Here is a 27,973-nt window from a genome sequence, read left to right on the forward strand (position 1 = left end):
TACAAATAAAACAACAAGATTTTTATTCAATCCCGGACATCCCAGATGCACTTCACAGACGACATGGCGGTCGGGTCCTCCCGCGCAGTCGGGTCCGGGCCGCCCCTCCTCTTCCCCCTCAGTCAGCGTCCTCCGGGACGGGGCCACGTCCCTCAGACCGTGGTGACCCTCATGACCAGCTCCCGCGGGGCGTCGCCGGGGGGGGCGCTTGGTGGGCCGCGGGGCTCCGGCGCCCTCAGGTGGCTGAGCAGGTTGAGGATGTTGTAGGGGCCATGTTGGTCCGGGGGTCCGGCCGCCTCGCAGGGGTTGCCCTGGGGTCCCGCCCTCCCACCGGACGTCACGGTGGAGCCCGGGGGTGAGGAGACCCCAACCATCAGGGAGACGGTGGAGGAGGACGCCCCCACCCCGGGGGGCTGGGAGTCTGCCCCCGGACCCGGCGGAGAGAGAGTCCTGTCGCCGGCGGCCGGGTCCTTCAGGTCCTCGCGGTCCTGAGATTTGTCATAGTTCAGGACCTTCCACTGCTGGTTGACTGCCTGCCAGCGGTGGAAGATACGGAACACCGACGGGCCCTCGTGGATGATGAGCGCTGGGGAGGAGAGAGACCAGTAAGACCATCACACATCACACTGTTGAACCAAGAGTCAGACCATCACACTGACCCTAGAGAACCAGGAGTCAGACCATCACACATCACACTGGTGAACCAGGAATCAGACCATCACACATCACACTGGTGAACCAGGAGTCAGACCATCACACTGACCCTGGTGAACCAGGAGTCAGACCATCACACTGACCCTAGAGAACCAGGAGTCAGACCATCACACTGACCCTGGTGAACCAGTCGTCAGACCATCACACTGACCCTGGTGAACCAGGAGTCAGACCATCACACTGACCCTAGAGAACCAGGAGTCAGACCATCACACTGACCCTGGTGAACCAGTCGTCAGACCATCACTTTGTCCCAGGTGAACCTCTAGGACTGTGGAGAGATCTGAACAGGGGTTAGATGATGACCCTGACTGGTGAACCACAAGGTTGAGAATATCATTGAGACAAAGAGTCTGCAGTGTTGAGGACTCTTAGAGCCGTCGTTGTCTGTCTTATCGCCTGTATCTCTACTATCTGACTGCGACTGGCCCTCTATGGAGGCAGACCCCCTAGATGCGAGCTATTAGTTCTTCTAATCCTTTAGGAGTTGTATAGAAACGCACCTTGTGAGAATTTTGTTAGGTGAATGGTTTAGATGTTGGCTAAGCCCTGGACAGACTGGGCGTAAAAGAGGTTTGAGGTTTGGGAAGAAAAGTCTGAGTATTCATTCTGTGGGTTTGCTCAATAAAGTCTTATCACAGTTGGGGATTGCTTATTGATTCGTCCTCATTGCACCCGGAATGCAAGAACATGGAAATCAATCTGTTACAAGCAATGCTGGGATTTCTCTCTTTATATTTGACAGGCCTTTTATTTTCACTTAGGAATCACAAAAATCTCACTATTACTAAAATATGTACTAAACTAACTGCGACTGTGCCGCAAACCCAACTGCCCCACGCGGACAATCAAGTTATCTACTATAACTATTGAAGTGCACAATTCTACTTATTTGCTCCTAATGCCTGATTATATAAAAACTGCAGTCACTGCCCCCCCCCCCCCTCTCTCGCTCTCTTCCTCCCTGGTTGTATGCCTCTATCTCTCTCTCTTTTCCTTTCTGGTTATTCTCTCTCTCTCTCCCTCCCTGGTCGTCTGTCTCTCTATGTCTCTGTCAGTGTTTAGACAGGGAGGGCATGGAGTCCTCCCTGCCCAGTCTGCTGGGTGTGAAGCTAACCCCTGGAGGAGGTGCGTTAATGATTGCACACGCTTCCAGCTCTTCAACCAGACAATTAATCTGCTGCGCCTGCAGTGGCAGGAGTTTTTAGCATTATTTGATTCCAAAAAGTGAGATGTAGAAGTGAGATGCCATCATCACATCCATCCCATTGGGTGTAGAGCCATCACAGAGGCAGCTGGAGACAGGCCTACATGCCGTCAGTTGGGGGGAAAGGGTAAGGTGAGGGTACTGGATGCCGAGTGGTGAAATGTGGACCTCGGTGTGACAGATTCTAGGCACATTTGTGGTCTGGGTGTGTTGGCAGGGAAAAGGAATTTGATGTTTAGTCCTGTGCTGCAAACATTGGTATGCCTTTTACTTGCATATAAACAACTCAGTCCTTAAATTTGACATTTGTATTCCTTAAAGAATTGAGCCAATTCCATCATCCTGTCCATCTCTCCACACATATTTTAAATAACTGCCTGGGGAGCCTGACACCGCCTGAGATTGAATTGATTGCTGAGCTGGAAACACCAATATTATAAACACAAATACTACACAACTTGAGCAGGAAGAATGTAGGAATCTCCAACGCGAGTCGACCACTTGAACTTGGGCCTTCGCCCCACAGACGGTGGGGTGAAGGCGTTGGGTCACCTTCTTATTGACTGTGAACTGTCAATGAGACTTATCTCCAGCTCTCCTTCCTTTGAGGAGACCCCTGGGGACAGGATTAACGTGCACCTTGAACTGATCTCATCAAATCTCCTATTGGGCTAGGCGACCAGCATTCGCCTGGGCACACGACACCATCTCTGGGACTGAATGACCCCGGGGCCACGCCGCCTCACCGATGCACACGATGTCCATGAAGCCGTACATCCCGTAGCAGATCTGGAAGAGCAGGTCCTGCCGCTGCCAGCGCGCCGAGGGGCTGAAGGACGACCACACCAGCCAGGAGATGCTGGCCATGAGGAACAGAGAGCCCAGGACGGCCGCCGCGATCTGCACCTTCTCGATCATCGTCAGGGAGATGGCCTGCCACTGGGGGGGGGGGGGGGGGGAAACAGGGTAAGGGTGGGGGCCTGCTGGTGTGTGTGTACCTGTGTGTACATGGGTGTGTGTCTGCGTACTGTGTGAATGTGTGGGTACATGTGTGTGTGTCTGTGTACTGTGTGAATTTGTGTGTACGTGTGTACGTGTGTGTGTGTGTGTGTGTGTGTGTGTGTGTGTGTGTGTGTGTGTGTGTCTACTGGGTGAGTGTGTTTCTGAGAGAGAGAAATGCAAGACCCCATGGGAGTGCCTGGGAACATTTTCAGTTAGCAAAGACTAGGTTCTTAAAGGTCCCATGGCATCCCACCAGGTGTGGTGTGATTAGCCGTTACAAGCCGTTTTGGAAATCTGCCCCTTATGACATCACAGGTGGGCGTGTCCACCTAGATGTGTGACGGCTAGATGAGCAACGTTTGCTACAGTCCACTGGGTAGGCTGGTAGACTGATCTATCCAGCACACATTTAGGTGGACACGCCCACCTGTGATGTCATAAGGGGCAGATTTCCAAACAGGCTTGTACCGGCTAATCACACCATACCTGGTGGCATGCCATGGGACCTTTAAAAAGAGTCTTTGGGGCAAATGATATGGATGATCCCACCAGCCAAATACTGTCTTATTATATTCAGTAGGTGCTACACGTGAACCTCCTAAGATGGCGCAATTTGATTGGTTCGCTGTCTCGGGATATTGGGCAATATCCCACGATTGAGATCGCAATCTCGGGATATTGTTTTCAGCGTATTCTCATTCATTCAATATGATTCCCAGTTAACAGAAGATTTGTTTTGATGTAAAGATCAATTAAAGATCAGATTGTTTCTCTATATTATTAGATCTTCACATGCGTACACAGCCTCCTCCCAGACGTCCCTCTCATGCTCAGGACTCACCTGCAGGGGGTTCTTGGTGCTGATGGCGATCACCTGGTACTTATAGTAACAGAGCTCGCAGGCCCAGGACCCTCGCTCGCTGATCCACTTGATGAGACAGGGGTGGTGGGTGCAGCGCACCGAGCCGCAGCACCGACACGGGCTCAGCAGCTCCCCCTGCAGGCAGCGGGCGGGAGTCAGCGTCAGGACCAACACCAGCACACCAACACTGTCACCATCCCCACCAATACCTTCACCAACCCCACCAACACTGTCAGATCAACACGACATCAACCGCACCAACACTGTCATCAACCCCACCCACACCGTCACCAACCCCACCAACACCATCATCCACAGACCAACACCACTGGCTCACAGACTGCTAGTGATCGTCCACCTTTGTAGGTTTGATTTGAGAGTCAGCACCAACACCAACATTAACACCCAAACTATTGATACCAAGAAAGCTGAGTCTCTCGGCTACAAAGCCTTTGGTTTAACGGAGCACATTTAGAACATGGGATATCAGAGCCAAAGTCATGTAATAAGATGTATGATAAAGCATATTGTGTGGTGTCAGGCAAGCCACCCCAGTGAGGCCCCTGCAGCTCCTCAGCGACTTGTAGCAGCTCCACAGTTGCTCACCGGCCAGCTCTACAACACTTTAAAGATGAACTGAACTGAAATTTGAAGTTGAATTGATATAACAGATGTATTGTCTGCCTTCTCATTGGTACAATACCTAAAAATGGCTGAACATGCTAAAAGGGATTCAATTGTACAGTGAAATTGTTACAGGGTGCCGCCATGTTGGATTTCAACAATCAGCTACGTCACTGGCAAGCAGTGTAGCCAGTTACCTTGAAAAAGTAATCTGATTACTGATAACTAGTTACTCCTTAAAATAGTAACTTAGTTACTTTACTGATTACTTGATTTTAAAAGTAACTAAGTTAGATTACAAGTTACTTTATCAGTTACATTTAGCTGCGAAAACACCCCCTGCTGCCTCAAAATAAAAAATTACAACCGTTTTTTTAAAGTTGTTTATTTAACCCGGAGCTTGGGGTAATCAATTAAACACTAACAGAGGACGCAAAAATACAAAAGGAAAAGGACCATTGGGTGCTGTCCAAATCAAAGAAATTAATATAACCAAAGAGAAGCTCCCAAAATACACATGCGCCTAGTGTTTCTTAACAAAGGTGTAACTGCGTGTCGGTTTTCGATAACCTTCAACAACCTTACCCTGGCCCAGTTCCCTGGTAGCTAACAAGAGCCTCAATCTACAAGGTACGGCCACACCAACCGCGTTACTCGCGTTAGGGGCGTCGTAAATCGGCATTTTTGCATAGGGAACCGATGCACATTGGTATAGGCGCGTAGACGTGTTAAACGCGTTGAAGCGTCGCGTTAGGGGCGTTAGACGCGGCAGACGCACGTAATTACGCACGTAAACGCAGTAACGCGCCAAACGCACCAACGCCCGGAGTTCAAAATTTTTTACTTTCAACGCTCCAACGCGTGACGCTTAGCCGCGATAGCCAATCAGCGTGGAGCTTGACCCAACGTCACTGGCAGAGAGTAGTGACGCTTGCACAGAAGCATACGGCCGACATCTATCTTTATTCTGGGTGGAAATAGTAACATAGTTACACCATTAAATGCGTTTATGGAAACGTTTTTAGCGAGAAATGTGCATTTTACTTTCATAATGTTCGCTCGGTGAATGTGAAGGATGTTTGGTTTGATAGTTATGACGAAGAGGGAACGCTCCATTCACTTGCATGGACATGGACTCATCTAGCTGCGTTGGCGCGTTGACGCGTTGGAAGCGTTGAACCATCACACAATGATCAAGCGTCAGGTTAGGCGCGTTACTCGCGTTATCCAACGCGAGTAACGCGTTTGGTGTGGCCGTAGCGTTAGGGGCGTTAGACGCGGCAGACGCACGTAATTACGCACGTCAACGCGCCAACGCAGCTAGATGAGTCCATGTCCATGCAAGTGAATGGAGCGTTCCCTCTTCGTCATAACTATCAAACCAAACATCCTTCAAATTCACTGAGCGAACATTATGAAAGTAAAATGCACATTTCTCGCAATATTTTTTTCCAGAAACGCATTTAATGGCGTAACTATGTTACTATTTCCACCCAGAATAAAGAAAGATGTCGGCCGTATGCTTCTGTGCAAGCGTCACTTCTCTCTGCCAGTGACATCGGGTCAAGCTCCACGCTGATTGGCTATCGCGGCTAAGCGTCACGCGTTGGAGCGTTGAAAGTTCAATTTTTTGAACTCCAGGCGTTGGTGCGTTGGGCGCGTTACTGCGTTTACGTGGAGGCCAAATCTTACGAAATCTTTCGCCCGTTCGCGTTGTCGCCGAAGTTTTGTCGCGCCACACATCATAATCTGTCGCTGTGCAAGTTTTGTCGAATTTGTCACGCCACAACAAGATAACCACCATTGCATGTCTTTACCTTTTGTGGAAGAGGGAGAGACGTCGGAGGACCCGACGCAGTATATTCATAATATTGTAATGATCACGGAAGAGGCAGTGAATGAAGTACTGAATAGACAGAGATTTATTAGATAGGCCTTACCTAATAAACCGTTGGAACACATAAGACCGGAAACATAGCAACGCCGGTAAACAAACCCCGAGAAGCCCAATCCCTATGAGAGCTCCCCGCGCTACGGCCATCCGGAGGCACACAGAGCTTTTGGCCGTGATATTATGCATACAAATATTATATTATATACCATTATATTATATATAGAGCTCCGGGAATCGCAAACGGCAACATTCACTTTCTCCTCCATGCTGCAGTTCACCCCGGACTGCTCTGCACTGAGTTTGACGGTTGAACGCTGATTGGCTGTTACGTTACACATGTGACTCAGTGGCCACGCTGTTGAACGCTGATTGGCTGTCATCACGCGAAATTCACGTCAAAGTTCAAATATTTCAACTCGAGCGAATTGCTCGCGCCACAAATCCTCGTGAACACGCTCGCCTGTGCATGGCGAATGTGTGGCGCGACAAATCAAAACTTGTCGCCGGTTTTCCCTCGCGAAGAATTCGCACGATACGCGTCTATACGTTCACTTTGTATGGGATCCTGTCGCCCGTCGCGTTTGGTGTGAACACACAGTAACGCGACGCTTCAACGCGTGTAACGCGTCTACGTGCCTATACCAATGGTTCCCTATGCAAAAATGCAGATTTTTGACGCCCCTAACGCGAGTAATGCACTTGGTGTGGCCGTACCTTTAGACGCGGCAGACGCAATTATACGTAATCATATATCCAACGCGAGTAACGCGTTTGGTGTGGCCGTAGCGTAAGCATTTGAAGACCTAAATGGCAAGCTGCAAATCCGAGACAAGGTGCCGCGAATGTTGAGCCCGCCCGTATTTTGTCTTCCTGGATCCTCGGCTTTCCGATGCAGCAACCAATCACGTCCGGGGAAAGGCACATCAAAACTAACATAATTTTAAACAAATCCCATGCATTGAAAAACACATGGTCATTTGCATGGCCATCGACAAACGGAGGGTTTTACCCATGAGGGCGGGGCGTCGGTCCGCAACCGTAACAGAGACGCTTCACACGCACACGCACTCTCACACAAACAGGCAGACAGACAGACGGACGGACAGACACACACACCACACCATCGCTCCCAATCCAATCGGCGATCGGTAAAAAAATTGTAACGCACAGTGTCTTTGATGACTAACTTTAATCTGATTACTGGTTTGGAAATAGTAACGCGTTAGATTACTCGTTACTGAAAAAAGTGGTCCGAGGCCAGTAACGCGTTACTAATTAACGCGTTACTGGCATCACCTACTCCTACTCTGTGGCTCTAGCAGCCATAGCAGGTAATGAGTCAGGCTCTGAGGCTCGCTGAAATGGCTACGGAAAAGCAAAACAACCAGGTCTACAGGAGGATCATCTTATTGCATTGCCCCTGGCTGCAGAAATAAATTATATAGGGCCAAGGCAGCTGGTGTAATCATACATTTCCACAGGCTACCTTTGATAGGAAACCAGCCCTTAATATTTGGCTGGCAGCCTTAAAACTGATTAACCCTCCGATAGCCCCTGTCATGTCAATCGCCACAAGCTAGCACTCCGACCATAAAGTCTATAAACTATTACTCCGACGATATCACAGATCTATGTTTCCAAGCTGCTAATTAAACCACGGCGGGTCTGCAAACAGAAGTTACACAAATGTCCCTTTCTACTCACCCTGATGTTCGCCGAGGGAGTTTAACTCCCTCTGCTGATGCAGAGGGAGTTAAACTCGAAGAAGTAGTTTCATAGTAAGATGTATCTGTGCAATATGCATCTGTGCAATATCCATCTACATCCACCAGAAAGTAAACCTCCAACATCCACCTAAAATAAACGTGACACTCGTGAATTCGCCTCGCAAGGCTTGCATCTATGCTCATCCGCGGGTGTATCTCCCAAAGTGCATCTCCCAAAGTGCATCTAACATGTCTTTCAGGTCCCGTCCACCCGGAGACGATTTTTTGTGAAACCATGTCTTCAATAACCATGTTATTAGGAAACTAATAAACCATGTTCTTTAATAGGTCCATGGTCCCAGGTTGGTTTCAAATAAAACCAGACCTATGCGGTTTCGTGTTAGGATTCGTGTGGACGCCTGAAGCGACGTTATTTCTACTCAATCTAAAAGGTTAAACAACTACTATCTCCTCCACGACTTGTGGAGGAGATAGTAATGTTTTTATACAGCGCGCAGGAGCCTGCGCGCCACTTTTTTTTGTGGAGAACCAGCGCCTTGAATATGTAGGTAGGTACTCGTTTGTACAGCTCGTTGCATTTCCGCAATGAGTCCGTCTTCACAGAGATATTCCTGAAACGCATCAAAGGAAAACGGAGGGGGAATGATCGTTTTCGCCCCGTAACTTCGTTGCTATTTATGGGGCGCTCCAGTGTCTCCGCTCGGACGTCACTTAGTGTGTTGCCTTTCAAGCATAAATCTGAATGGTCTTTGTTTTGAAAAAGCTCTTATTTTGAAGGGCCGTTTTCACCCTAATGTTTCCGGGTCATCGGTTTGTTTTAGTTTAGTAGTCTGAGGAAGCTAACCGAATTTGCATATCTACATTTCTGTGTTCAACCGCACGATTGTATCAATGTAAACTTCACAGAGGCAACGTCGTAAGTTGATAATTTCATTATTACATTCATAAGTTAATGTTAGAAAGTACTATTTACATGAAAAATGCATGTGATATGTTTGTGGCTAAAAATGATTTATTTACATGTGGAAAGCACCTGTTACAGTGCTAAATGGTAATTTTCGTATTTGTTTTGTTACAGTTTTCAGTCTGACCTTGTACAATGAGAAAAAGAGCCACAGTAAAGAGCAACTAAAGCTTACTACGACTCACGTCTTCATTTATAAGGAAGAGTTTAACTATAGTTGTATAGCTGCAGTTGCTACACTGCAGTGAGGACAACACAGTGAAAAGACGTTAAAGAGCTGGCGTTGTACATCGTGGTAAGATGGAAGCTCAACAAAGCGACAAGATTTCGGTGGCCGGCAAAAGAAGTTCCAGGTCATCTACGGCATCAAGTAGCTCATTAATACGTGCACGAGCTAAAGCAGAGGCAGCTAGAACACATCTTGCATTCGCTGAACAAGAAGCCAAAGCTAAAATAGAGAGGGCTGCTAAGGAGGCAGAGCACCAGAAAGAAAAGGCTGACAGAGAAGCTACATATCAGCTGGAAAAGGCAAAGAAAGATGCCGAGCTAGAAGCGCTCACCATCCGCAGAGAGGCAGCAATGGCTGAGGCTGAAGCAGCTGTGTGGGAAGCAGCAGACGGTATGGAAAATGATATGGCCTCACAGCTACTGAGGAATTGGACTTAATGACAAAATGGCTTGGTAAAGAATCTGGCAACCACGTCAAACGTCTACGGTCAGTGTGCATAACAAACCCAGTCATAGCATTCACAAAGGCCTGGGAACGCCTCCAGGAATGTTGTGCAGCATCTGAAATAATTGAAAAAGCTCTTTTCGACCGGCTCGATAATTTCCCAAGAGTCTCAGCAAAAGAACAGACGAAGCTACGGGAACTAGCAGACTTGTTAATGGAAGTGCAGTGCGCCAAGTGGGATGGCTACCTCCCAGCTCTCTCCTACCTGGATACCGCACGCGGCATTGAACCCATAGTTGGGAAACTGCCCTATGGGCTTCAAGAAAAATGGATTTCAGTTGGTTCAAAACACAAGGAAGAAAATAGAGGAAGATTTCCACCGTTTGAGTTCTTCAGCAAGTTTGTGCGCAGCGAAGCACGTAAAAGGAACAACCCTAGCTTTGCTATCCCAAGCACCAGTGGCTCGCCTGCAAAGTCTGAAAGAACCTTCTTTAAAGGCACAAAGTACCCAATTTCAGTCCACAAGACGGACATCGCCCCAACAAGCCTAAGTATAAACAAAGGAGCCAGCGACCCTAACAAAAGCTGTCCAATACATGGCAAGCCACATCCTCTCAAACGCTGCAAAGCCTTCAGAGCCATGAAGCTGGAGGAAAGAAAGGCCTTTCTCAAAGAAAAAGGAATCTGCTTTAAGTGCTGTGGCTCAACTACTCACCTTGCTAAGGACTGTCCGAATGCAGTTAAGTGTTTGGAGTGTGATAGCACCTATCACGACTCTGCCATGCACCCTGGACCTGCACCTCAAGTCAAGGCCCCTTCAACTCCACCACACAACGGCGGGGAGGAAGAAGAGAGCAGCACCATTAAAGCTGTTGTTAACTCAAACTGGACAGAGGTCTGTGGCACAGGAAACGTTGGCTGGTCATGTTCCAAGATTTGTCTTGTGAAGCTATATCCCAAAGGTCAACCAGACAAAGCTATCAAGGCCTACGTCATCCTAGATGACCAAAGCAACCGGTCGCTAGCAAGGTCCAGCCTTTTTGAGCTGTTTAACATTGAGTGCAAACCATATTCTTACTATCTGAAGACATGCTCTGGTGTAGTGGAAACATCTGGGCGCAGGGCTGTAGACGTCGTGGTCGAGTCACTGGACGGAAAGGTCACAATCCCTCTCCCACCACTCATCGAGTGCAACGACATACTTGAAAACCGCTCTGAAATCCCAACCCCAAATGCAGCTCGTCATCATCCACATCTTGTCAAGGTAGCAGAGCACATCCCAGAGGTCGACCCAACTGCTGAGATCCTCCTGTTACTTGGTAGAGACATAATAAGAGCGCACAAAGTTAGGGAACTTGTCAATGGCCCCCACAATGCCCCCTTTGCCCAACGCTTGGACCTAGGATGAGTGCTGGTTGGAGAAGTCTGCTTGGGGAAAGCGCATATACCAACAGTCAACACCTTTAAGACAACCGTGCTTGACGGCCGGCCCTCCCTACTCGAACCCTGTACAAACTTCTTGCACATCAAAGAAAAGGTTTACCAAGGAAAAGAGATGAGAGACAGGATTTCAGAGACTAGCAAGTCTGTGGAAGAGACATTGGGCCAAACTGTTTTCAGTCACACCGAACATGACAACAAGCTAGCATCTTCTATTGAAGATAGCCTCTTCTTGAAACTAATGGACAAAGAGGTCTACAGAAATGAATCAAACAGCTGGGTGGCTCCACTCCCATTCAAGCATCCCAGACAACGCTTGTCTAACAATCGAGAACAAGCAGTCAGACGCTTTGCATCACTCCAACAAAGCTTGAAAAAGAAGCCAGAGATGCAACAGCAATACGTTGCTTTCATGGGGAAAATATTGGTGAACGACCATGCAGAGGTCGCTCAAGTACTAGAAGAGGACGAAGAATGCTGGTACCTGCCATCCTTTGGAGTGTACCACCCTCAAAAACCAGGCCAAATCAGGGTGGTGTTTGACTCTAGTGCCAAACACTTAGGTGTTTCACTCAATGATGTATTGCTTACAGGCCCCGACCTCAACAATTCTCTCCTCGGAGTTCTGATGCGGTTCCGTAAGGAAAAGGTTGCCATCTTGGCAGACATACAGCAGATGTTTCAGTGCTTTTTGGTGCGAGAGGACCACAGAAATTATCTGAGATTCCTGTGGCACCGGGACAATGATGTGACAAAAGAAATCATAGACTACAGAATGAAAGTTCATGTTTTCGGCAACAGTCCGTCCCCAGCTGTAGCCATCTACGGACTCAGGAGAGCAATTAGAGAGGGTGTACGAGAACATGGGTCCGACACGGTCAACTTCGTGAAACGCCACTTCTATGTGGACGACGGCCTTCGTTCTGCGTCGACCGATGCCGAAGCCATCAGCTTGTTGAGCAGAACACAGATGTCACTAGCCGAGTCAAACCTCAGGCTCCACAAGTTTGCCTCCAACAGCCAGACAGTCCTGGAAGCCTTTCCATCTGAAGACTGTGCTCTCTCCAGTTCCCCCCCCCACACACACACGTTCCCTTTCCCCAAACAACACCTTATAGCTACACACTTGCATATACCTACCCTACACACATAGCACCATACTCCTCCTTTTAGACCACATCTACCACTCCACATTTCTCCACCATTTGTCTCTGTCTGCCTGTCTGACTGTGCGTCCCTGTGTCTGTCTGTCAGTATGTATGTTAAAGCTTGTTTCTGTGTTTTTCTTTCTTTGTGTCTGTTATTTTACTTTTTTTTTTTTTGTGTGTCTTGCGCACTTGGGTATATGGGTTCGGAGCCACTTCAATCTCATTTTTATTTTCTTTTTCATTATTATCATTATTATCATTATTCTCTCCTATTTCTTACTTTTGTAAATCAAATTTTGTTGAATAAAAATAAAGTTGTCCTCCGAAGAGGGGGGGTGGTGGTGGGCTAAAACAGAAAAAAAAAAAAGAAATGAAGACTGTGCTGCAGTTGCGAAGGATGTGGACTTAAGCGGAGAGGCTGCGTCCACTCAACGCAGTCTGGGTCTCCTGTGGGAGATGGCAAGTGACACATTCACTTTCTCTGTTGCAAACACCATCAAGCCGTTCACTCGCCGTGGTGTCCTCTCCACGGTGAACAGTGTTTTTGACCCCTTGGGTTTTCTGGCCCCAGTCACAATCCAAGGAAGGCTCCTCCTTCGGGAACTCACCGCTGAGCAGTCCGGGTGGGATGTACCACTGCCTGAAGACAAATTCAGCAAGTGGAAAGCTTGGCAAGAATCACTTCAGGAGCTGAGACACCTTCATGTACCACGGACATACACATCAGCTTCACTAGAAACGGCAGTGCGTACAGAGCTCTGTGTGTTTTCTGATACATCTATCAAAGCCATCGGTGCTGTGGCGTATTTGAAGGCCGTACAAGGAGATGGACAAACTCACATTGGGTTTGTCATGGCCAAATCAAAACTTGCACCTCAGTCTGAACCAACTATTCCAAGGCTCGAACTCTGTGCGGCAGTCTTAGCAGTGGAAATGGCAGACTTAATCCATGATGAATTGGATTTGAAGCTGGATTCCACAAAGTTCTATACTGACAGCAAAGTGGTCCTCGGCTATATCCGTAATGAATCCAGACGATTCTATGTCTACGTCCATAATAGAGTTCAGCGCATTCGCCAAACCACAAAACCTGAGCAATGGCACTATGTGCGCACAGAGGTTAATCCTGCAGACCATGCATCAAGGTCTATTCCTGCCTCACTCTTGGCACAGACTGCATGGTTACAAGGCCCTAACTTCTTGCTCGACTCTCCCAACGAACCAGATCCAGTTCAGTCCTTCGACCTGATCAAACCAGAATTGGACGTGGATATCCGTCCCCAAGTGAGGAGCTATGCCACAAAGCTGCAAGAGAAAAGCCTCAGCACAGAACGCTTCCTAAGGTTCTCCAGCTTCAACTCTCTTGTCCGAGCTATAGCACACTTAATTCACATTGTGAGGTCCTTTAAGCTCACTAAAGACATGGACAAGTGTCAAGGGTGGCACAGGTGTGATCTGTCTCGAACCCCAGATGAACTATCCCTAGCAAAGGAAGTCATTATTGCAGCTGTTCAGAGGAGAGCATTTTCAAAGGAATTTGAGGCTTTGATCACGAATAAGCCAGTCCCGATAAACAGCAGACTTCGTTGCCTCAGTCCAACCTTGGAGAACAATCTCATTTGTGTTGGAGGACGACTAAAGAACGCTAACCTGGGCGCTGGAGAGAAGAACCCCATAATCCTCCCAAAGGATAACCACATCGCCTTGTTGCTTGTCAGACACCATCACGCCCAAGTCAAACACCAAGGCCGTCACCTGACAGAAGGAGCCGTCAGAGCTGCTGGTTTATGGCTCTTGGGGGGGAAGAGGCTCATCAATTCAGTCTTACACAAATGTATAACTTGTCGCAAACTCAGAGGCAAAATGCAAGAGCAACGCATGGCAAATTTGCCTCCAGAACGCCTTCAAACCTGCCCTCCATTTACATATGTGGGATTGGATGTCTTTGGACCCTGGTGTATTACTGCCAGACGAACAAGAGGAGGACAAGCTGAGAGCAAACGGTGGGCTATGATGTTCTGCTGTATGAGCTCCAGAGCCGTCCACATTGAGGTCATTGAGTCAATGGACACTTCAAGTTGTATTAACGCTTTGAGGCGTTTCTTTGCCATAAGAGGACCTGCCAAACAGCTAATATCCGACTGCGGCACAAATTTCATAGGAGCATGTAAGGAACTTGGAATGAGCCAAAACCAACCAGATGCCACGGTGCAGAGGTACCTAAACCAACAAGGGTGCTCATGGGAATTCAACCCTCCACACGCCTCACACATGGGCGGTTCTTGGGAACGTCTGATTGGGGTGGCCCGAAGAATCCTGGACTCAATGCTTCTCGAACAGCACAATCGCCTAACCCATGAGGTTTTGTGTACACTAATGGCAGAAGTGACAGCTATTGTAAATGCAAGGCCACTAATCCCAGTTTCCAATGATCCTGACGATCCATTCATTCTGTCGCCATCAATGCTCCAAACTCAAAAAACTGGAGTCCCACCTCCACCAGGAGACTTTACAGATAAAGATCTCTTCACCAAACAGTGGAGACAAGTACAGGCTCTTGCCAACAGATTCTGGAGTCGTTGGAGTCGAGAGTACTTGCCAACCTTGCAGTGTCGCAAGAAATGGACCAAATCTTACCAAAACCTGCAAATAGGAGACGTTGTCCTTCTCAAAGACAGTCAAGCTACCCGCAACAACTGGCCCATGGCTACCATCACAAAGGCCTTCCCTGGAGAAGACGGAAGGGTGAGGAAGGTGGAATTGAGGACCACAAATCAGGGACATTCAAAAACTTTCTTCAGACCAGTCTCAGAAGTTGTCTTACTTCTTACTAAAGACTGATGTTCAGAGACTCATCGGGTTGAATTAATGACCTCATAGAGGTCAGACGGGGAGTGTGTTGCCTTTCAAGCATAAATCTGAATGGTCTTTGTTTTGAAAAAGCTCTTATTTTGAAGGGCCGTTTTCACCCTCATGTTTCCGGGTCATAGGTTTGTTTTAGTTTAGTAGTCTGAGGAAGCTAACCGAATTTGCATATTTACATTTCTGTGTTCAACCGCATGATTGTATCAATGTAAACGTCACAGAGGCAACATCGTAAATTGATAATTTCATTATTACATTCATAAGTTAATGTTAGAAAGTACTATTTACATGAAAAATGCATGTTTGTGCATGATATGTTTGTGGCTAAAAACGATTTATTTACATGTGGAAAGCACCTGTTACAGTGCTAAATGGTAATTTTCGTATTTATTTTGTTACAGTTTTCACTCTGACCTTGTACAATGAGAAAAAGAGCCACAGTAAAGAGCAACTAAAGCTTACTACGACTCACGTCTTCATTTATAAGCAGGGCTGGACTGGGGCAATTTTTCAGGCCGGGCATTTTTAACCAAGAGCAGGCCACCACCAGGTATTGACGGGGAAAAATGTAAGCGCGCTGTGTGACAGCGTGGGTTTTTTCCCCAACTGCTTTTGACATGCGTACCCCCTAAGCCTTTTTGTCACACCATGAGTACCCCTTCACTCATGCAATGACTATGCTGCACACATTCGTTAATTTATCCACATACCCCCTGCAGTTTGCTTGCGCACCTCAGGTGGTATATGTACCATATACCCCTTGTTGGGAATCACTGCCTTAAACGATCAATGTGCACTAGGAGACACAAACATTTTAACACTATGAGAAGCATTATGAAAAGTTCTCCCAAAATACTGTTAGGCTTATCAAAAGTATGATCTATTGACCGTAGGTCACATTACTTTTTAGATGTCATTTCTTTCAACCTTGTTACTTAAATTTAAGTAAAGGAATTATATTAAAAAATATTAATTAATTCATTTTAGTTAATATAATTATAATAAATGTAATACTGTAGGCTAAACTATGAATAATATATCATTACTTGTGTGATACAATGCATTATTAAAGCAAGAAATGACTGGATGACTCAGGGAAGCCGTCATACCACACACCAGCAGACGCCACCGCATCACAGACGGTGCAAAACAGCAAGCTTTTACTTCGTAAGGCAGACGCACGACAGTCACACAAACAGAATGAAGAATAAAGAAACAACCTGGCGGCAGCCACCGCGACAGTCACACAAATGCAATGAAGAATAAAGAATAAATAAACAACCTGGCGGCAGCAGCGTTGTAACTAGCCATGCACACAATTACAAAACGTAATTGGCCTGCCCCTCACCTCATTGGCCCAGGCTTCAATCAATCATGATAAAGGGCAGATCTGCCAGTTTAACTTGCATTAACTTGAATTGACGTTAATGTGGCCTGCATTGAAGTTAACGTGGCCTGCTACGTTAGACGCGAGTTTGGCATGAATAAAAAAAAAAAAAAAAAAAGGCTTCAGGCCACCGGGCATATGCCCGCCATGCCCTATGCCCAGTCCAGCGGTGTTTATAAGGAAGAGTTTAACTAGTTGTATAGCTGCAGTTGCTACACTGCAGTGAGGACAACACACTTAGCGAGAGCATGGCCACTTCCAAAACCTCTCTCTCGCCGCACAGCATCCGAAATGCCCTATGCATGGTTATGCAACCTAATCCCACCATTAGATGGTCAAGGTTGACCGGGACCTCTTGGCAGCAGACCGATTCAATGGCCCACACGCACACCAGCCACACCCACACGATCCAAAGGTGGGGTTGGAGACCGCGGTGAAGTTAGTTTTAGGTTGGATATTCGACGGATATTCAGTCCAGTTCCAGCCGCGACTTCACGGAGATTTGCCCGGCAATAGCTGCAGGAGAACGGTTAGCACATCTCGCTGAGCCTCGCGGTGAATCGCTGGAAACTGATTTAGGGACCGCCAATAAATTACTTCACGTAAATATATCAATACAAAATACTTGCAGTTTTTTCAATAGCTTCCATGCCATGTGACCCAGTGACTCCAAACCAGTATCTAATTGTATTATTAAACCCTAAGAATAAGACACACCACTTGTTATGGTATTTTAGTGCTTTCTCTATTTTATATGAATATTAATATGCAGGAATTATCATATTTCTTTCAATAGCTTCCATGCCATGTGACCCAGTGACTCCAAACCAGTATCCAATTATAGAACTAAACCCTGAGAATAGGACACACCACTTTTTATGGTATTTTAGTGCTTTCTCTATTTTATATGAATATTAATAAGCAGGAATTATCATATTTCTTTCAATAGCTTCCATGCCATGTGACCCAGTGACTCCAAACCAGTATCCAATTGTAATGGTAAACCCTAAGAATAAGACACACCACTTTGTATTGTATTTTAGTGCTTTTTCTATTTTATATGAATATTAATAAGCAGGAATTATCATATTTCTTTCAATAGCTTTCATGCCATGTGACCCAGTGACTCCAAACCAGTATCCATTTGTAGAACTAAACCCTAAGAATAAGACACACCACTTTTTATGGTATTTTAGTGCTTTCTCTATTTTATATGAATATTAATATGCAGGAATTATCATTTTTCTTTCAATAGCTTCCATGCCATGTGACCCAGTGACTCCAAACCAGTATCTAATTGTATTATTAAACCCTAAGAATAAGACACACCACTTGTTATGGTATTTTAGTGCTTTGTCTATTTTATATGAATATTAATATGCAGGAATTATCATATTTCTTTCAATAGCTTCCATGCCATGTGACCCAGTGACTCCAAACCAGTATCCAATTATAGAACTAAACCCTGAGAATAGGACACACCACTTTGTATTGTATTTTAGTGCTTTCTCTATTTTATATGAATATTAATAAGCAGGAATTATCATATTTCTTTCAATAGCTTCCATGCCATGTGACCCAGTGACTCCAAACCAGTATCCATTTGTAGAACTAAACCCTGAGAATAGGACACACCACTTTTTATGGTATTTTAGTGCTTTCTCTATTTTATATGAATATTAATAAGCAGGAATTATCATATTTCTTTCAATAGCTTCCATGCCATGTGACCCAGTGACTCCAAACCAGTATCCAATTGTAATGGTAAACCCTAAGAATAAGACACACCACTTTGTATTGTATTTTAGTGCTTTTTCTATTTTATATGAATATTAATAAGCAGGAATTATCATATTTCTTTCAATAGCTTTCATGCCATGTGACCCAGTGACTCCAAACCAGTATCCATTTGTAGAACTAAACCCTAAGAATAAGACACACCACTTTTTATGGTATTTTAGTGCTTTCTCTATTTTATATGAATATTAATATGCAGGAATTATCATATTTCTTTCAATAGCTTCCATGCCATGTGACCCAGTGACTCCAAACCAGTATCCAATTGTAATAGTAAACCCTAAGAATAGGACACACCACTTTGTATTGTATTTTAGGGCTTATATCCCTGGCAAGTTTAACTAGGCCGGACATGTCAAAGGAGAGGAGGCAGACAAAGCATATATTTGACAGAAATGGTGGCCATCTTGAAAATGGTTACAATCCTGAAATTTTGAGTGGCACATACCTTTTTCCAAAAGAGTGTTCCTTGAAGAGTATTTCTGCCTAATTGTATGCTTGAATCACCATTTGAACAATTTAAATAATTAATATTCGACAGGAACGGTGGCCATCTTAAAAATGGCGGCCATCTTGAATTTTACTGGGACAAGCATCTTTTTTCCATTAACATGTCCTTTAGATAGTATTTTTATCAAATATTATGCTTGGATCACTGTTTGAATTATTGATATAATAAGCATTGAATAGCAATGGTGGCCATCTTGAAAAATGGCCGCCATATTGAATTTTTGAGTGGCCAACGCCTTTTTCCAAAATAGTGGCCCTTAGAGAGTATCTGTGCTAAATGTCATGCTTGTATACCAAAGTGAACGATTTTTTTACTAATCTGCTCCACTAACAGGAAAGAGCGAGAGAAGGGAACACTGTGCGTTCACAGTCACACCAAACGCGACATTTGTCGCACATTTGCGTTGTCGCCGAAGTTTCGTCGCGCCACAAATCATAATCTGTCACTGTGCTGTCACAAGTTTTGTCGAATTTGTCGCGCCACAACAAGATAACCACCATTGCATGTCTTTACCTTTTGTGGAAGAGGGAAAGACTTCGGAGGACCCGACGTCTATTCATAATATTGTAATGACCGCGGAAGAGGCAGTGAATGAAGTATTGATTAGACAGAGATTTATTAGATGGGCCTACCTAATAAACCGTTGGAACACACAAGACCGGAAACCACAGCAACGCCGGTAAACAAACCCTGAGAAGCCCAATCCCTATGAGCTCCCCACGCTACGGCCATCCGGAGGCGCACAGAGCTTTTGGCCGTGATACACACAATTATATTGTATATTATATATAGAGCTCAAGTCTCCGGGAGTCTCAAACGGCAACAATCACTTTCTCCTCAATGCTGCAGTTCACCCCGGACTGCACTGCACCGAGTTTGACGGTTGAATGCTGATTGGCTGATACGTTACACATGTCACTCAGTGGCCACGCTGTTGAACGCTGATTGGCTGTCATCACGCGAAATTCGCGTCAAAGTTGAAATATTTCAACCCGAGCGAATTTGTCGCACCACAAATCCGTGTGAACGTGCTCGCCTGTGCACGGCGAAAGTGTGGCGCAACAAATCAAACTTGTCGCCGGTTTTCTCTCGTGAAAAATTCGCCCGATACGCATCTCTACGTTCACTTTGTATGGGATCTTGTCGCCCCGTTCCGTGAACGCACAAAAAAGTAAAAAGGAACATTACGTGCCTATTTGTATTCGATGTTCGCAACAGGGGCATTTTATACATCCCCTGAAGAACATCTCGCGATACATCGCATATATTCGATTTATCACCCAGCCCTAATTCCTGCATATTAATATTCATATAAAATAGAGGAAGCACTAAAATACCATAAAAAGTGGTGTGTCCTATTCTTAGGGTTTAGTTCTACAATTGGATCCTGGTTTGGAGTCACTGGGTCACATGGCATGGAAGCTATTGAAAGAAATATGATCATTCCTGCTTATTAATATTCATATAAAATAGAGAAAGCACTAAAATACAATACAAAGTGGTGTGTCCTATTCTTAGGGTTTAGTTCTACAGTTGGATACTGGTTTGGAGTCACTGGGTCACATGGCATGGAAGCTATTGAAAGAAATATGATAATTCCTGCATATTAGTATTCATATAAAATAGAGAAAGCACTAAAATACAATACAAAGTGGTGTGTCTTATTCTTAGGGTTTAGTTCTACAAATGGATACTGGTTTGGACGGAGTCACTGGGTCACATGGCATGGAAGCTATTGAAAATACTGCAAAGTATTTTGTATTGATATATTTACGTGAAGTAATTTATTGACGGTCCCTAAATCAGTTTCCAGCGATTCACCGCGAGGCTCTGCGAGGTGTGCTAACCGTTCTCCTGCTGCTATTGTCGGGCAAATCTCCGTGAAGTCGCGGCTGGAACTGGACTGAATATCCGTCGAATATCCAACCTAAAACTAAATTCACCGCGGTGAGCTGGAGCCTGAAATTGATCCCTCTCCACCGGGTGGCAGTCGGGCACTACAGGCATGTCCCTCACAGGCTCAAACGCGTAACCAGCCATATTAAAATCACTATTAGGAGTGGAGTGTAGAAGACGTTTGCGTGTCAGCAGCAACAACCTAGTCCTACCATGCCAGTGACGTCATCGGCGCTCTAATTAAAAGACGCATTTCCTTTTGTTGCTAAAAAAACTATATATTGATTATTTTTTTTATAATGGTCATAACTAACACGTTATCAATGTTGATTATTTCATTTCAGTTCATCTTTAACACCGCCGCACAGATGGATCACCATCGCTCCTCCATGGAGACCCAGCATCATCATAAGCTGATTTATCAGAGTGCGCCCCCATTTGTACCATCCTAGCACCCCCCCCCCTCCCCTCCACAGGGCCACTGGTATTATGTCGGTTAAAACACGCAAACATAAAGCGCTGGGCTCCTTACGCAGCGAATATCGATTCTCTACCTTTGATTTATATCACATCGTGAGGGAAGCAGCCAAGCTGTAGCGAATGCACCACTGCAGACATGCACACACACACACACACACACACACACACACACACACACACACACACACACACACACACACACACACACACACACACACACACACACACACACACAGAATCACACACACACACACACACACACACACACACACACACACACACACACACACACACACACACACACACACACACACACACACACACAGACACACACACACACACAAACTTGTGCCAACACCCATACACAGATGCACACTCACACACAGACACACAAACAGCCTACTACGATACACACTCTACAATCTGCAATGCACAATCATTTTGCACACATCAGACAAATGAAAGATGACTAGGAGCCTCTGACGAGGGTTTCGGTAGTTCAGTGGATCTTATCTGCCCTGGAACAGAGAAGTGGAGGGGAAGAAACCTGCAGAGCTACTGCCTCTCAGAACAAATGATACTCCCCAAACAAAATGATCTAATCGTACTACTACTACGTGCTATTTGATGAAAAGTATTTAATGCACTACCTTGATTTTAATTTCTTGTGTTCTTGTAGTTATTTATTATTAGTTATTAGTTATTTTCCATTGTTGACTTACTGAATGACTGACTGAGGCCTTTAGCAAGGCATCTATCTTCCAAACAAGCTTGTGTCTCGACCTATGTTCTTTAATGCTGCTATGAGGAGCTTACACGTGAACACTGGTTCACGTGGACTAGATGCTTATAGTCTAATCCTAACTAACCCTTGTTTATAATAATATGGGCACATTTGCTTGAATTATTTATCCAAAAAAGTTATCAAAAAATGCTAGGGGATAAAGAGGATTCAGGGTAGACATCTCTAACCTAACAACCACTGTGAGACTGAAGCTAAAGGGTAGCAGTGTAAATGAGTCTCTGATCTTCCTCAGTGCTGGGCACAATTTCAACAACAGTTCACTCTGATCACAGAAAGCACATGGCTTGTGAGGGGGAATTTACATTTCTTACATTTATTACGTTTTTCTCTTCCAGAGAATCATATCTAGTTCTCAGGTTATCTTTTTAATTCCTGTTTGGTTTTGGCTGCTGTTGAAAAGCCTCCCAGCACCACGGGAGAAGAAGCCAGGTCTTTCTTAACCCCTTCTCTCAGGCCTCACTGAGCCACCAGTTTCTGAGGGCAGCAGACTCCTCATTTCATGTACAGCACATGATGTGTCATCACTTATTTATTCTGCATTTAAGGCATAATTATTGTGCAATGATAACTTTGAATTCCAATGTTGAGGAAAATAAGCACCAATATTTATTTTCCATTATTATTAACATTGGACTGAATAGTTTCCATTTCCTTATTACATCATCCTGTGGTTACGTTCCTAATCGCCCCTCCTCAGGACCAGTGTTTTCTTTCTGGTGGAACGACGGTAACAAGCCATGGCAGCCTCGCCGGATGACTGTGACAGAAGGCGACACGCCCAGAGAGGGGAGTGATGGAAGAGGAGGAGGAGAGAACGGGCCCATCCACAGATGGTCATGGTGGGATGGCTTCTGGCAGGAGCAGCACAACAGTTCTATCTTTTCCAGCGGGACTCAGACCACTCACTGTGACCGGTCCTGGAAGCCAAGAGGATAGAGACGACCCAATTTTCTTCAGACTAATCCTGAAACTCTTCGACTGCCATCCTCCATCTCCAGCACTCTGAGTCCAGATGGTGTATTATAGGAATGTGAAATGAGGGGATGCTAGTCGGAGAGAGTGAAACAGTGACGTAATGAAGTCATTCACCAGCAATCACAACTCCAATTGTTCTCACATTTGCCAATAACAAACTTAACTACCATAGCAACCTTATAAAAAAAGCAGTTCGGGCTAATTCAGTCTCTTCTACCTGCTACGACTCCCCATAAACCACATGCTGGGGGCCTTCTGACTCGCTGCTTATTTTGCGGGGATTATGATCATATTTAATGGCCCTGATATAAAACTAATTGAATCTATGGCTGGTAACCGTGGCTTTTTGATTGAATGTTATGACCTCGCAGTGGCTGCCAACACATACTTACCTTCCCCGCGGCCCCCAGTATCTCAGACGCTGTGCATCTTGTCTATCTCCGATACGAGGGAACAGGATCGGGAGGAGAGGCTATTTCACATGCAAGGGGACGCAGAAAGTGCTTTAGTGTGTGTGTGTGGGTGTGTGTTTGTGGTTCTGTGTGTGTAAGTGTGTGTGTGTGTGTATGGGGGGAGTACAAAGTAGGAGGATGAATAGTGCCTGGAGGGCTTCCATTGTCCCGCTGAGGAACGAGCTGTGTGCGTGCATTATCCATGTTATGATTCACATCTCCCTGCTAGTCACACGTCCTAAAGATGCACGCGTGAAGGCGGGACATTACCGGCGTCCGCCCCAGAGGACACTTTGAAGTAACGGCGTGTGACACTCGGGAAGACCATTCCCCTAATAGATAGAGATGCGCTATCTCTCTCCCTCTCACTCTCTCCTTTTCCCTCTCACTCTCTCTCTTTCCCTCTCCCTCTCCCTCTCCCTTTCCCTCTCTCTCTTTACTCCCGAGGGACGGCACGCAGAAGACTTATGTTCTGCTTGTCTTGTGCTCCGATAGGTGAAGAGGTCTAAGAGGGAGATGTGGCTGATTAATTGTTTGTTCTTGGACCTTCGAGTGATCTAGACGCCACCCAGGAAGACAGAACAGCATGAGAACATCTCACAGAGACACCAGGTATCTGCTTCTGGTACTTCAGTGAAATGAGAACATCAAACAGAGACACAGGTCTCCTCAGGTACTTCAGAGAACATGAGAACATCACACAGTGACACAGGTCTCTTTACTTTCTTCAGAGAACATGAGAACCTCTCACAGAGACACAGGTCTCCTCAGGTACTTCAGAGAACATGAGAACATCACACAGCGACACAGGTCTCTTCAGGTTCTTCGGAGAACATGAGAACCTCTCACAGAGACACAGGTCTCCTCAGGTTCCTGGTCTGTGATGGCTGGGGCTGGCTTTATGTGATGGAAGCTGTGTAAAGAAGTCTCCAGTTTATAGTTAATTTTATTATAGTTATTACCTGATAGAAGAGCTGGAGCTCACAGTCTGGTTAAGACATATTTTGAAGGGTGCACTGAGGCTGAAATTTGCTCAGCCTAATCCCTATTACATTTTGTGTTAACTCTTACAGTCCGTATATTCCTCCTCAAAAACAGACAGAGTGGAAACAAGAAGGTAGGGTAGGTTTGCACCATAGTGATGATGATGGTGATGATGATGATGGTGATGATGATGATGATGATGATGAAAAAGAGAATATTAATAATGCTGATCACAATAACAATCATTATCCGCATCATCATCACCATCATCATCCGGTTAGCCAACAGAATTATGCAGGACCCCTCACACGCTCTACACCCCGCCTTTGAGTGGCTCCCCTCAGGGCGCCGACTACGCTGCCTCGAGTCGGCTGTAGGACACAGAGGAGAAAAGCAACCTTTGTTCCCAAGGCTGTTCACCTCCTCAACTCCTCCTAAACCCCCCACCTGGGCTTGTGCCCTCCCCACATGGACTGGTGAAGCCGTGTACTCTGTTTTGCCCTCACACTCCCATTAACTGTTACAACATAAATACCTCGCCTCAATTCATCTCAAATGTATTATAACCAGCATGGTATAAATTAACTGATTGCACTTTATATTTATGTCATATTTGACACATTGTACACTTTTAAGAGTCAGTTCTCCATTTATAAACATGCACTTTGCATATTTTATATATATTTATTTAAATGTGTGTATTTGTAGACACCTATGCTTGTGTGTATTGTCTGCCAGGTAGCAATGCTGTATTTTTGTTATTGTTTTTGTTTGTTTTTTGTTTGGACATGGCCCTGTCCTTTGTAATGCTGCTGCCATGTGCCCTCAATTGCCCCCTGGGGACAAATAAAGTTTTTTTTTAATTTTAATTTTAATTTTGAATCATCGTCTTTCCCTCCCTTCCTCTTCCTCTGGCTACAGGGGCCAGGCCGCAGGGGTCAAGGGGCAGGGTATGTGTGTGTCTAATATCCACCGGCTTTGACTGTGACCCCCGGGCCCCCTCCCCCTGGCCCCCTCCCCCCCTACAGAGCGTCTGGCCTCATGCCTGTTTACACCAGAGCCGATCTATACCTGACCAGTAATCAGGTTTTCCAGTCCTTTAACTTGCTATAATGCTCAGGAGTCCCTTGAACCACTAAAACATTCTTCTCAATAGCACTAACTTTAATAAAAGACAGAATGCAAATGGGGCAACCGTAAAGAACATGGCCTTAGAGTAGAAGTTAATAACTGCTCAGTGAGAGCCTCAATATCCTTCCCTCTGACACCACTCAGCCATATGTTCTTTACCTGGAGCTGTGACAACATGATCAATAACCTAATCTCTAGGCTGGGCCTCAGACAGCTAGCGTGCCTGCAGTCCTCTATCTCTGCTGCTCAGACAGATCCATCCCTCTCTCCCTGAGCAGCAGAAGGGGGAAGAGGACTTTGATTTATCCTACCTGTAATTGTTTTTCTGTTGTGGATCTACAAGGGCTGCAAGGATGTAGCTTACAAAGTAACCTTAAAGTTTGATGTACTGAAACATCGACTCAATATCAGAGTTCGGTTAAAGGATATTCAACTTTTTCTTTACTATCTAGACCCACTTAACACCACGGGAAAACTTGAATTGTACACAGCGCATTAGAGATATTTGTATCACACACACGCATGCACACACGCACACGCACACACACACACACACACACACACACACACACACACACACACACACACACACACACACACGTTCTGTGGCAACCCGGTCCACACCTCGGGCCAGGCGGCCCAGGTGGATGGCATATACAGGTGATATCCTGAGCCAGAGAGCGTCCATTGTGTCACCCTAATCGGCGCAATAGAGAAGACCTGCGGCGGAGGACACGGAAGACCAGGTAGGTACCCCTTCAAAAGGCGGTGACATGTTCTCTCAGGGAGGGAAGTGGGAGCCCGAATGGAGCAGGGAACATCCAGGACCCGATACGGACGAGGCTCTAGTGGACCTTCCCCCAGCGGTCCCGAGGGAAACCGCACACCCGGGCGACGTACGCCGACGAGGAACGCACCGCTGGAACAGTGCTCCCAACGGGAGCGACCTCCCTCTCCAGGGACGAGACCGGCCCAGCCGTAGAGACAATCACATGGACTCTACCGTGGCTCACGGAGTCATTAGTATTATTTTCGTTCATCCCATGTTGGGCGCCAACCCACGCGGTTTCTGTTATTCCTTGAATAAATGCCTCTTTTTGGCTTTGGACGGACATGGGCGTTTGGTGATTCCTGAGCAACCGAGACATTCCTGGGGCAGGGTCGCCACAGTACAAACACACACATGCACACATGCACGCACACGCACACACACACATGAGGTTTCACCATGCTCACCGTTAACAGAGCTGAATTGACTTACATACTCGGGCCCCTGGAAGCAGATCCTGCACACGGGGGTCCTGAAGCCGCTCTCGCTGAAGCTGCTCATGGAGTACCTCTCCTCCAGCCGGCCCTTGGTGCGCTCCTCGGGGGAGGAGCTGCACACGCGCAGCGCCGCCGACAGCTCCGCCGCGTCCACCCAGCCCGGCCCGGGCCCCCCCGCCGGCTGATGGTGGCCCCGCACCAACGTGTTGTTGTTGTCCGAGACTGTGGCCCCCATTGGGACGCCGCCCCCGCTGGCGGCCTGGTGGTCTTCCGCCTGTCCCCCGCCGACAGGGGTGAGGACGTGGGAGGGGGGCAGCGGCGTGGAGGGGGCGTGCGGCCCGAGCAGCAGCACCCTGAGCTCGCTGAGCAGGAGGCAGCAGCGGCTCTTCAGCAGGCCCTGGCCCTGCAGCATGGCTCCGGTCTGACTAACAGCCCGCAGCACCGGAGAAGGATGGGGAATGCAAACCACATGTACCCATGCACCCCCTCCCCGTCGATGGCAGGCAGCGTTTCTCTCTGTGTCTCTGTGTCTCTCTGTGTCTCTGTGTCTCTCTGTGAGTCTCTGTGTCTCTCTCTCTGTGTCTCTCTATATGTCTCTCTGTGTCTCTCTGTGAGTCCCTGTGTCTCTCTCTCTGTGTCTCTCTATATGTCTCTCTGTGTCTCTCTGTGAGTCTCTGTGTCTCTCTATATGTCTCTCTGTTTCTCCCTGTGTCGCTGTTTGCGGGGGATCTGACGATGCTTTCTGTATGGAAGAGTTGACGGTTAACGCTTAACGTCTTTTTTTTCTTTCGACGGGAGAGTAAATCCCAGTGGAAGCAAGTTCCAACGATGCAAACAAGTGTCTGAAGCCATTAAGTTCAACAATGAGCTATAGAGGGGAACAAACTGTTCGATTCATATATGAATTAGCCGGGGTGGGTGTTCCTTCAGGTTAATGATTAGTCCGATGGTAGATGTTGTAGTTGGCTCTCTAATAACCTCTCTCCGACTAGTCCATCTGTGTGTGTGTAGACCACCTGCAGAGATCGGAATCCTGGGCTCCGCGGTAAACACACGACTGATGCACTAGAGGCGATCCTGGCGTTAATACACGAGCCATGCACGGCTCCACGTCAGGACTGGAAACAACACCGATGGAGAAGAGAACCTGTCCTACCTGGCTGGCCTGG

General features: G+C 46.5%; 1 protein-coding gene across 1 annotated transcript; it reads right to left on the minus strand.

The window, feature by feature from the left end:
• On the minus strand, positions 1 to 27,951 carry marchf4b (membrane associated ring-CH-type finger 4b). The gene is made up of 4 exons (XM_060039264.1): positions 26,800 to 27,951; positions 3,765 to 3,920; positions 2,668 to 2,860; positions 1 to 586 (listed from the first exon to the last, which is right to left on the minus strand). The coding sequence occupies exons 1-4, from the start codon at positions 27,214 to 27,216 to the stop codon at positions 153 to 155; spliced, it is 1,200 nt and encodes a 399-aa protein (XP_059895247.1). The 5' UTR covers positions 27,217 to 27,951; the 3' UTR covers positions 1 to 152.
• Between the last annotated feature and the right edge of the window lie 22 nt (positions 27,952 to 27,973).

The sequence above is a fragment of the Gadus macrocephalus genome, chromosome 20 (assembly GCF_031168955.1).
Source record: "Gadus macrocephalus chromosome 20, ASM3116895v1".
Lineage (NCBI taxonomy): Eukaryota > Metazoa > Chordata > Actinopteri > Gadiformes > Gadidae > Gadus > Gadus macrocephalus.

Bases quoted from the DNA above. Each gene is read 5' to 3' on its own strand.
- marchf4b (XM_060039264.1), bottom strand. From the start codon at position 27,216: ATGCTGCAGGGCCAGGGCCTGCTGAAGAGCCGCTGCTGCCTCCTGCTC. The intron at 2,861-3,764 runs GTGAGTCCTGAG...CCCCCCCCCCAG, and splicing joins GCACCAAGAACCCCCTGCAG to TGGCAGGCCATCTCCCTGAC. The intron at 587-2,667 runs GTGAGGCGGCGT...TCTCCTCCCCAG, and splicing joins CATGGACATCGTGTGCATCG to CGCTCATCATCCACGAGGGC.